This window comes from Epinephelus moara, chromosome 6 (genome assembly GCF_006386435.1).
Source record: "Epinephelus moara isolate mb chromosome 6, YSFRI_EMoa_1.0, whole genome shotgun sequence".
NCBI lineage: Eukaryota > Metazoa > Chordata > Actinopteri > Perciformes > Serranidae > Epinephelus > Epinephelus moara.
This window is the reverse complement of record NC_065511.1, coordinates 30,416,481-30,428,936: the sequence shown is the minus strand read 5'-3', so window position 1 is coordinate 30,428,936 and position 12,456 is coordinate 30,416,481. Positions and strand designations below refer to the sequence as shown.

Below are 12,456 nucleotides of genomic sequence, written 5' to 3'. Positions count from 1 at the left end.
ACACACACACACACACACACGATGCCTCAGCTCTGGCTAATCCTTGAAAGGTGTGTGTAACACGCCACTCAACGCTTATCCTGGGATGTCGAGGTGAATTATTCAGCATGCTAATGTCACGCGATGAGACACGCATGACGCTCTTTGAACATTCCTCCATGTAATCCTCATGTACAGGTTTGTCGCGGAAAGAACGGAGGCATCGTGAGGACCCGGTGTCCCCAAGGCCTCACGACAAGAAACTAAATAGTAGAGGCATAAATATTAATGTCAAAATAGTTTGCTGTATATTATTTATGCATGACTCTGCCCCAAAGCAGAGGGTTAATTGAATTTGGTGTGACACGTTTGGAGCATTAGTGTGTGTGTGTGTGTGTGTGTGTGTGTGTGTGGGTGGGTGGGTGTGTGTGTGTGTGTGTTCTTATCTGATATAAATAGGGTGGTGCTCAATGAGGTCAAAATGCATGATATATAAGTGCATGCATTTCACGCATGGCATGTTTGTACATATGAAGATCATTTATTGCATGCATTTCACGCATGGCATGTTTGTACATATGAAGATCATTTATTATTTTGACAAATGAAGGATGAGTCGTGACAGGAGACAAGAGAGCTTGGAAAGCGAATCAATAGGCTGTTTTTCATGTCATCACACAAACTGACAGGTGTTTCTATTATTTTGTCCACCCCGTTTATATTAATGAAGCTAGGCTAAATGACAGAAACACCTCTCTGTATAGTGCAATGAAGTTCACCATTAACCACAACCTCCAAAATGACCATAAAGGTGAATCAACACCTCTCTTACATCATAACCTCCTTGAGGGGAGGATTTAATGTAGGACTGTTGTGTCAGACTGCAGTTCAATCAGGAGAAATTGCTTTATAGTAAAAGAATATTTATTTAGACCCCACAGAGATGGTATGATTGAAGGAGGGTGATGGATCCATAGTTGAACCCCCCTGTGCTCTAGACGCTGGTGGTGGTATAAGTGGTGAAAATAAGACGAGAAGATGGAGAAGTGCTGATGATCTGTGTGAGTAGAGGACTGCGCCTTTGTTGAGCTCATCCTGGACTCTGGATACGATGGCTGGAGGTGAACGGGGTGGAGGAGGGCGTGAGGATTCAGCCTAAAATGACGGCTGACAGCAGCAGAGGAGAGAGCAGGTTTAAAATTTTGCAGTGGCATCCTGGTTGGCTGATAGAACTCGTGGCAAAGTTTGATTGGATAACTAGAAGAGTGAACACCCAAAGTCAGCTGATTAGAGGAAGCAGTGGGAGTAGGAGTGAGAGAATTGTGAATGGATGAGCACAAAGAAAGTCTTCCTGATTTAACTTACGCTGAGCTTCATTAGTTTTAGCAAGGTGTACCTAAAAAACTGGCAGCTGTGTGTAATATTCTGTCACCAACATGTTCTCATACTGAAACAACAGAATAGATTGTTTGCCAATGACTCCCAAAACGACATACAGTATACAATCGTTGGAGAGTACGTCCAACGGTAGCAGTTTTGAACGCATGGCTAACATCAAATGATCGCAGTTAGGCACCAAACTACCTTGTACGGTTTAGAAAAAAATAAAGATCATGGTTTGGGTTATAAATAAGTACATTTGTTACGCAACTCAAGTAATGAATACGTGACGTTCAGTCCATTCTCATTGCCAGGACATCAAATATCGACACTTTCTCACACCCCTCATCGTGTGATATTGACGCTAAAGGCAGCCTTTGGTGTCTTCATGAGACGCTCCCGGCTTTCAGCTAACTCCAGTGAGCCACAGTGATACTTGATGCTGAGAACAACTGATGTAATAGGAGAAAGGAGAACGTCCGTATGGGGTGGGAGAGAAGGAGAGATGGATGGGTAAAACAAAACCAGACTTTCATTCAGGAGGTCACAGCTCCTGTCCTGTGTGCAACCAAAAGTCAATGTTGTTTCATGGTGATGTTAAGTGACCTATGTACATACCTCCGGGGTGGAACCGAAAATCAATGTTGTTTTAATATAACGTTCCATCACTGAAGCACAGCTGTCATGGACTAATGTCACTTTTTACTAGTTGCCTAAACCTAACCAAGTCATCACCATGTTACAGTGTGTTACAATGTGTTTCAGCTGTGTATCACTAAGGGCACGGTAAAGGGCTTCCTGTGCAACGCTATGAGTTGCCGTGGAGCATCACAAAGCACTGTATTTGACGATCTGGGATTGAGAACGGGTTGTGACGACAGTTAAGTACCTTACATAAGTTAACCTACATATCTAAGTTAAAGTAAGTCAGCACTGACCTTTGGTTTCACAGGGTACACAAACAGTGATTTCCTGGTGACAGTCACAACATATACGGCCATTTTCTGTCTGTGCAGATGCATTATCCAGCAGCAGAAAAAGGTGTGCCACAAATGGAAATCACCATTTTTCTGAAATCCTTTAAACATCCTGGCTTGGTGGATTTAGTTTTCTTGCTGCTGCAGATTTTATCCTGATGGGCTCTGCCGTTCCAGTCGCCAAGCTGTCCAGACATACGTTGCACTAAAAACTATTTATTTTGATGCCTGTGGCTGCATATAATCCTGAGCTGTCACAGTCCATTTGTATTCTTTTCTTGATACAATTCATATCACTCCAAAAATCCTGGAGGACTTCCATGGAAAATGTGTGAATTTAGTAAGATTGACATAAAGACAGGCTAGTGGGTGAAAACAGATAGACAGACTGGAGGGGAGGGGGTCTTGTAAAAGGAAAGAAAAAAGAGGAGGGAAATGGATTGGAGGACAGATTTGCGGGGTCTCCATCTGTGAGTATAATCCTGAAAAAAAAAATCTGTTTACAGCACAGTCAGAGAACAGAGAGGTGGGGGTGAATTTATGTCATGAGCCACGAATGATATCAGTTTCTTGCTATTTGTTTGGTTTATTAAGAAGGATTCAGCGCGTGTGTACGAGCCTGTACACCTGAGAAATAAAACATTGAGCTGTCTCAGTGAGTCGCTCATGTTTTGATGAGACAGGATACCTTTTCAAATCCTGTCCTGTGTGTGTGATGATTATGTAGATAATAAATTTCTGTCGCTCTTTGTCTGGCTGAAAAAAAGGAGAGCCTCCTTTTCTCTGGTGAACGATTGTGTGACGCGAAATGGAAACGAAAGCATAAAAATTGTATGACAACAATGAGGAGAATTATTTATTTGTAAACAGAGGCGGATGGCTGCTTCCTTCCACAGTGCTGTGTGTGTGTCAACAGCTCTGTGGGTGATTAGTGCTGTGCTTGATGAAATCAGGCACTGTGTGTGTTTTTCAGCATTAGCTCCATCTGTGCGAGCATCCAAACCTGAAGTCTGATGTTTTTGCCACCTCTGTGTGCACGCGAAACTTTGGCCAGCGTTCAATCGGCGGCTCCTCAACAGAACCAAGCGCAGACTGTGCCAGACTGAAGGAACGGCAACCGCCACGGTTTTGGAATACTAATGGAAAATTCAAGGGCTTCAGTTTTGTGTGGGAAGCTGCCATGTGTCAGCACGCAGCACTCAGCATTAAACTCACTTTGTGTGTGTATGTGTGTGATTTCCTTGCCAGCTTGCTTTTTAAAGCACTTAAACCTAAAAGCAAATTATGGGAAAATACACTCCAGCATAAAAAGTCTATTCTCGTGCTTTTCACTCTAGATCACTGGAAATGAGCAAATGTCTGTTAAAACATGAAACAAAAGGGAAAACCAACACTGGGCATATCAGCCGCCATGAAACGATGGAGGTTTCCTTTGGGCCAAACTAAACGAAGCATCAGCTTGCCATGTTTCAACAAAATGTGACAGTAACTGTTATGGCCTTTTAAAGACGGAAAATTTGACCTTTAATCACGGTGCCCCATCAGGTCAATCAGTTTAATTTTTTAAACACCAGAACACTGCCAAAATGCATCATCACTCAGAATCAGTTATTAGGTTTGACAGATGCACACAGCGAGAGCACTCCCCGCTTTTAATGCGTGGGGAGAAAATGTACCTGGACCAGTTCCACCGCCACTAGATCAGCTTTATACTACTATGCTTCTTCATATTCTGTGTGAATATAAAATATTATAATGAAGGATGTTCATATTAAAAGTGGCCAAATTTTCAATTTCCAACATTTGGTTCCACTCTGGCTTCAATATGATGTCATAGAGTGCCAGATTCCTTTATATGGTCATCTGCTCCATCCACACTACTGCAAGCGTTTATAGTACATAGCCTACACTGCTAAATGAAGCTACATGCTAACGTCAGGGAAACATGTAATCTTGGTTGCCGATGTTGTAAATTTCTCCCCCATTTCAGATCAGATTCCAGCTGGTGCATGTCTGGTTGTCTATAGAGGATGTGAAGTTGACGTCACACCATGCTAAATGTTTCAAACAGGGGGGCTATGTTACCTGTGCCTGCTATAGATGGTCAAGCAACTGTATTTGGATGAACTAATCACAATAAACAACACAGATCCATATGACTTGGCAGCCCAGGACTGGATTGCAGACCCTGATGCATTGCCTCCACTCGAGCCCATCTCACTCCGAAATTGTCAAAATCCGGTGCTTGAGCACTGACTTGCCGAGTCAGAAACCAACAAAAAAGGCGTCCTTTAATGTCAGCATGATATGCAGCCACGCAGCAGGACAAGGACAAAAGTTAAGGCAGGGAAAGTCCGACTGGGGCAGGCAGGAGGGGTGGTGGATGGGTCCAACTAACATGACTTTCACCCGAGAGAGCAGTATTTGCGTCCCGTAAGATTGTAAAGCCAAACCCTGTTCTTTTGTCCTAAACCAAACCACATGTTTCTGTCGCCTAAACTCAACTGTGTTTGTTGTTGTGTACTTGGAAAGAAGACAATGCATGTAACAGGCAGAACCTGACACAGTGTCCCAGAAGTGCATCCAGGGTACTTTGTAGTGTTGCACGGTATACCGGTACTAAAATAGTACCGTGGTACTAGAGTATTCCAAACGGTACTATACTGCATTTGGAAAATACCGGTACTTTTTAAATTGATTCAATTCATTAATTTATTTAATTAATTTATGCACACAAACGCCTTCCTTGTTCCTACTGGAGCACAGATTGCGCAAGTGGTGTGTATGACAACACCTGTATCAACATTCGCAGCTGGCACACGTGAAAAAAGGCAAGAGAAAGTCTGCCTCGCAAAGGGAGACATCACAAGACAACACCAACTTGGTGAAACATTTGAGCAACCAAACGTCCGTACCGAGGTACTTACCGAACCATGTTTTTTTTGGTACCGTTACACCCTTACTATTTATTGTTCTAAAGGTTTGTATCCAAAAGGACTTTTCCTTTGGAAAAAGTACCGAAAAGTATCGAAATTCATATTGGTATTAGTACCGAAACAAAGATTTTGGTATCGTGACAACACTAGTACCTTGCACGTCGTATGTGGGCGTGGAAAGTCCATGACCAAATGATGTGACAATATGTGACGAGGTCCGAGTGAGAATGTGTTATCCACTCTCAAACCCGAACACTTTAAACTCTGTCTTTTGGACTGAGTGCATGCACTTTGATTATAGAGATAACATAGCCTGTACCTCAAAGATGGTGCCTACGGCCAACACAGCGCAATCTACCTTTACTTTTTCTGTTGAAGCTTTTCTGGTGATATTTCACAGTAGAAAGTTGCTAATCTCTGTAACAGTAATCCCCAGCATGCACATACAATGCGAACGTACATGTAGCTATGTGCTAACGTCAGGGAAGAGTACAATCTTCTCGCTGATGTTGTTAATTTCTCCGCAATTTCAGATAAGATTCCTGCTGGAATGTATCCAGTTGTGTTAGGAGCTTTTATTGGGGAATTTTTCACAGTATAAATTGCCGCTATTCTCTGTTACAGGCGCCAAGATATGGAAAACCTAAAAACACTGACCAATCAGAGCAGAGTAGACTTGAACCTACAAAGACAATATAAATGTGAACCTGAAAATGAGCATAATAAGTCCTCTTTAACAAAAGGATAAAAGACTGTTTGATTTTAAAAGCTCCCTCCAGAAAATAAAACTTCACAAAGTTTATCTCAGCTTCAGCATCGCTGGAGCAGATCCAAGTTTTAGCTTTTGATGTCATCACACAGTCTGTGATTCGAGCCTTCAGAGAATATCTCATGATTACAAATTCTCTTTCACAGTCACTTCTCCCTCTTTTTTTAACACTCTCACTCTCTTCAAGTTTAAGCTGCTCAGCAGCAATCAATGGCAATAAACTGAAAGCTGTATATCTTGTTTGATGTGTTTTCTCACACCTTGTCTTTGTCTTTGCTTTCTTAACCACCAGTGATGCTGCTGGACACAACAGAGTCTACCTCAGAGCTGGGCTGGACCACCTATCCTGACACGGGGGTAAGCACGGACCTCACTTCATCTTGATGTGCTCTCCAGCTGTCAGAGCATTAAAGCAGTCATGTTGGGGGGGCAATCGAATGTGTTGCACACATGTTACACATGGTTATGTTTTCAGTCTAAGGTTATAATCACATGGTTTGTTGGGCTTCGAGGTAAAACTCTAACGAGAGATTAAACAAAGACTGCACACGGTCCTTTTAGGTAACAGATGGTATCAACACAACCTGTTGATTATTTTCTTGATAAATCGAATGAGTGTTTGGTCTAAAAGACGTCAGAAAACTGTGAGAAATGTTCATCACCATTGCCTGGAGCCAACTGACACATTGTAATATCTTTTTTTTTGTCTGATAAATGTTTCAAAAGCTAAAAATATTCAATTTACTTTAACATTAGACAGTAAAGGAGCAAGTTTAAAATTAAAGAAGCTGGAACCATCAAATGTTTAACAATGAATCGATTTCCAAAGTAATTACCAATCATTAGCGTAATTTTAAAATTATTTTGGTGGAAGTTTTGGTGGAGATTTCGTTAAGATTTAAAGTGTCACAGCAAGCTGGCTCCTGGTTCAAACCCAGGCTGGGGTAGCTCTTCTGTGCGGAGTTTGCATGCTCTCCCCATGTCAGCGTGGGTTTTGTTTGGGGGGTCCATGTCATTGGTCTGACAGCCCATTGGTCCGACGGTCCGCGGTGCTGAACGGCTCCCGGCGGGCGTATTTCTACCTTGATGGTGCGCCGCGACCGGCTCTGGGTCAGCTGTGAAAGGCTTGAGGCGAAGCAGGCTCACAGCTTATGTGTTTGTCACTTTCTTTTTCATTTTAACCCACACCATGATCTTTTCCTAACCCTAACCAAGTGGTTTTTGTGCCTAAACCTAACCAGACCTTAACCACAGGGCATCATGATGATTTCAGAACAACGGGACTTCGGAACAATGGGTTTAATATGGTCAGAACAATGGGATGTTGGACCAATAGGCTGTCGGACCAATGGGCAGTTCCCTTGTTTGGGTACTCTGGCTTCCTCCCACAGTCCAAAGACGTGCAGGTTAATTGGTGACTCTAAACTGCCCGTAGGTGTGAATGTGAGCATGAATAGTTGTCTGTCTCTATGTGTCAGCCCTGTGATAGTCTGGTGACCTGTACAGGGTGTACCCCACCTCTCGCCCAATGTCAGCTGGGATAGGCTCCAGCTCCTCTGCGACCTCCAACAGGATAAGCGGTTACGGAAATGAGTGAATGAATGAATAAAGTTCAAGGTTATCTTTATTGTTCCCACTGGGGGGAAATTTGTTTTGCAGCCAGGGTTCAGTTAAAAAGAACGTACAAAGGACCATCATAAATAAACAGAGCTAAAGCAAAGAAATACCATACGAAGCAGGCAACATGTGCACAAGAGTGCAAAGTGCAAATGTGCAAAGAAAGTGCAAGGAACACAGCGTGCTATTTGCTATTAAGCATGTAAATAGCTTTTGGGATGGAGGAGACGTGGAATCTCTTGGTGCCCTAAAACGACATCCGGAGGGCACAAGCTTAAACTCATCCAGGAGTGGATGGTCCTGGCACTCCAACATACCATTAACTCCTCTAAAGATCTGCCTGGTATAAATAAGCTTGCCCTGACTCCATGCTGAAATCTTACTGGCTGTTTCGACAAGACTTTCCAAGTCTATTGTTCTTCTTCCTATTATTTAATTATACATGTGCATATTCAGAACAAAAGACTTGTCGATGAAGAATACTTCTGTGCTTCTCGCTCAATCATAATTAACCCCAATGATTGATAATAAAACATACACATGATATATCCATAATATAACACATTTACCGTGCCTAAAGATCTCTTTACCCTGCTGTTTTTGATTAGGCTCACACACGTCCAAGCTCTTGAGGTCTGTTTATAATAGAGTTTGCACTGACATTCACACATCGAAATCAAACATGAGCTCTGTATTATCCATTTTGCGTGCTGGCACACTTTCCAAGGCTGAATTGATTGCAATGATTCAAATAAACAGCAGCCTTCCACTAAACCCATTCCAATACTTTTAGCTGCAGACATCTCACCGCTGCGTACACTCACAGTATGCAGAATGTCACAGATCTCATAGTGAAGATTACGAATAAGGATGTAAATGTTATGGGTTAAGGTCAGGGATATTATCTTGTCTGCCATCTGACATTGATCAGTGGAGCCTATGGCACACACAGTCTGAGAACGAGCAAAGTCTCACCTTCCCTTCAAGACATCCTTGAGGGCTAAAATGCTTTTTTTTCTATTAGTCTGCGCTGTGTGTGTTCATCTGTGATGAGATGGCAGTGATTGAACCATAGATCTCTCATTCTTGAGCTGCTTTTTATTTAAGGCTGTCGCATCGCCTTGAGCTGTGTAAATATGTGTGTGTGTGTGAGGGTTGGGGGGGGTTATACGTCTGAGCCCATGTGTGTGTGCTTGCGTGACTGTGATAGGGTCAACTCCCGGGTCAGTTAAATCCATTCATCTGTGAGTGATTGTGGCTCAGTTCTAATATGGCTCATAATTACACACACACATCGTCTTCATTGTCATCATCTTTGAGATAATCAGTCAAAGTACATGTGAGAAAGTGGAGGACAGCGCTTGTTCTTGTTGCTGTGGAGGAAATTCCTGTGCCCAATTACTTTGCCAGTACAGAACAACATTATTCTTAGACTCCATCCATACATGGACAATATGTGCAGAACATCTGATGTATAATTTTAGAGAATCATACAGTGCATGAAATGAAAATGAGAATAACTAGCTTAAAGGGGGCCTATTATGCCTTTCCGTATTTTGTGTGTTCTGTATAGTGCAACAGTAAAGGATGTTCATATTAAATGTGGCCAGAGTTTCAAATAATTAGGTACATTTATGTAGAAGTAAGCTCTGTGAGCAGAAACCTCAGGTTTCCTACTAGGGATGCACCGAAATGAAAATTTGTGGCCGAAGCCGAAGCCAAATAATATTAAACGCTTGGCCGAATACCGAGTACAGAGTACCGAATATCGTTGTTTAGTTTTTCATTAGTTTTTGCAGATGAACCCCCTCCAGATTAGTGTTGTCACGGTACCAAAATTGGATCCCACTATACGATACCAATGAAAATATCATTGTTCTGAGTAGTATCACGATATCACAGCGAAAATGAGGCAGATGTGCCTTTTGTCATTTATAAAAAGATAAATCACTTTTCTATAATACATCAATGATATTTCAATGGAATAAATTACTTATTGACTTATTCATACTTCAAAAACAGCATCAATTAGTGATTAACATAGGGGGGACCAAAATAAAATAAATAAATAAAATAAGAATCAACCAGCTGCCCTCCTCCCCTTCATAAGTAAAGAACAGTCCCTAAAGTGTGGTGAGGTTTGTGGACCGTGAACGGCTCGTTTCTCCTCTGACACGTCACATACCTGTGTTCGGCTGGCTCGGCTGTTCAGGTACTTCTGGGCAGTCCACACGCCAAGAAGAGGATATTATGGGAGCCAACTTCCCCATCGCCGGTAAGCCGATGGCCGCCGTATTTGACAGGAATACATTACTATCTGTGTCTGTGACCCCCGTTCAACCCACAACCGATGGGATTCACCTTTCGTTTCTGCTGGTGGTTGAAATCTGTAGGCTGCTCGCACAGCGTGCTGAATGATTTAAGCCTATTTTGCTCGCTCAAAACTATTTTTAGTCGCAAATGCGTGCGGTGACGGATGGATCGCCACACTGCTGACATTTTAATCTGCCTGTCACGGCATACTGTTTGATTGTGTTATCAAAACCGCGCCGCTATTATTCGGCCTTGCTTTTAACTTATTCCACCGAATAACGAATGTGTGTTTTTTTGCAATATTCGGCCGAATATATTCGGTTACCGAATATTCGGTGCATCCCTATTTCCTACTGAGTCTTAAAACAGTTTCAAGCTACTGCAAGTGTTCACATTATATAGCATACATATGAAGCTACATGACAACACATAATCTTAGTTGCTCCCCGATTTCGGATCATATTCCTGCTGGAAGATGTCGGTTGTGTTTAGAAGCTTTCGTTTGTGATTTTTCACAGTATAAAGTGCAGCTTTACTCTGTTACAGTCATTCCCTGATTGCAATGATGCTTCAGAGATGCTGAGATACGGAAGACCTGTTAGGGCCTGTGTTCACATAGAATTTTTCTTTGGCAGAAAAGTGATGGCGGGGCAATGGAGAGCACTTCATCCCAGCGTTCTATGACGTGCTGCATCAGGGTTTTGTGTCCATAATAGTAATATCTTGACATTGACATTGAGGGTTGACTGCACATTTTGTCGGTGGAGATTCTCAGTCATCCAGGTCATGGTAATCGTAAGTGCTATATCGTAGGCCAACTGGACTTGCTTGCGTTTCTTGAAAACGTTTCGCCTCTCATCCAAGAAGCTTCTGAGGAGAACTGAAGAAGCCTCTTGGAAACATCTTCAATAAACGCAAGCAAGTCCAGTTGGCCTACGATATACTGTAGCACTTACGTTGATTGCACAGTTAACAACAAGCTTACAACAGTGCAGTGATAAAAGCACAACACTTAGGAGCAACAGTTACTGTCCGTCAGTGTTGTGACAGTAGCTTAGCTAAAGCAGTGGCAGTGACATCACCAGCGCCTCTCTGAAAAGTTCAGAGATTTTAAACGACACACACTCGAAATTGCCGCACAAAAAAGCCGGAGTGCTCTGAAAAAAGACACTGGGCGTGGCACTTTTACTCTAGGTGGCAGCATGCACTGGGAACGCGATGTGGACCCAGGTTCTTAGCAAAGCCCCCCAAAAACCCCCTTGTTAACTGTTTGTCTTCATGAACACTGCAATCATCTGCTGCTGGTTTGTTGGAGGTTCCTGTCAACAGCCACAAGAAGATCTGGGATGCAGCCTTTGCCAGTTACACCCCAAAGATATGGAACACACTACCTATAGATATCAGGGAAGCAGCACAGACAGTATGAGGAAAATAAAGTATATTTTGACCTTTAAAGCACGTAAACATGTTCTAGTAGAAACCTTAAATACAAATATGAGCCTGAAAATTAGTATAATAGGTCCTCTTTACAGCTAGATGTATCCATGACAGTTTTGGCAACCAAGTGAGCTGACATTTACAACCAGCCACCACCAGAAGCTCAGAAAGCACCAACTAAAAACACAGTAGTTTCTAACCAACATCTGGCGAGCATACGCACCCACATCGAGCCTTTTATCTCACCTTACGCTTAAGTTTAGTTTTACGTGCTGCCATTATCACCCCAGTCTGGCCTCCATAATCGTACATGTTTGATTAATTAGGGCATCATGTTAGGAATTCGTGAACCATGATGGCAGCTGCTAACAGGAGGCCATCCATTTGAGTGTGTGAGGGAGTCAGTGTGTGTGTGTGTGAGTGCATGAGCAAGTCAAGCATTTGCATGAGCTTTTTTTTTTTCTTTATGGTCCCTGGATGAAAAGTGCTTCTGAGATGGAGATATGGTTATTTGACCCGGGGCGTCAAGCTGAGAGAAGTAGAAAGACAGACCAAGAGAGGGGGAGAGAGAGAGTGTGTGTGTGTGTGTGTGTGTGTGTGTGTGTGTGTGTGTGTGTGTGTGTTCTTNGTGTGTGTGTGTGTGTGTGTGTGTGTGTGTGTGTGTGTGTGTGTGTGTGTGTGTTCTTTTTTTTTTAACCCTTTCCTCTCTTTTCTCTTCACATCCCATCTTTCCCTTTGCTCGAGGCCCAGTGGATATTCTTTACTGCGCTCTCCTCCTGCTTCTTCTTGCTGTCTCTCCACTCTTTTAAAGTACCGACAGGCAGCCCCTCTGCTTCTTTGTCTCTGCCTCTCTCTCCCTCTTTTAATCTTTCTTCCCTTTGCCCTTCACAGTCCCAGAGCCACTGGGTCTCTGCTTCATATTCTCCCTTTTATCCCCCCAACTCAATCTCCACTCTGCCCCTTATTTCCCCTCAGTGTCATACCAGCAGACTCTCGACTTCTTCTTCTGTAGTCTCTTTTCCCTTCCTTGTTTTCACACACTACTCCT

The 12,456-nt window shown here is 42.8% G+C and overlaps 1 protein-coding gene across 2 annotated transcripts in view; it reads left to right on the top strand.

Annotated features, from left to right (window-relative positions):
* Positions 1-12,456, top strand: part of ephb6 (eph receptor B6) — a 60,087-nt gene that overhangs the window by 9,955 nt on the left and 37,676 nt on the right. For both annotated transcript variants that reach the window (XM_050047341.1, XM_050047339.1), the window contains exon 2: positions 6,334-6,398. In XM_050047341.1, the coding sequence (XP_049903298.1) occupies positions 6,334-6,398 (65 nt within the window). The remainder of the gene's footprint in view (positions 1-6,333; positions 6,399-12,456) is intronic.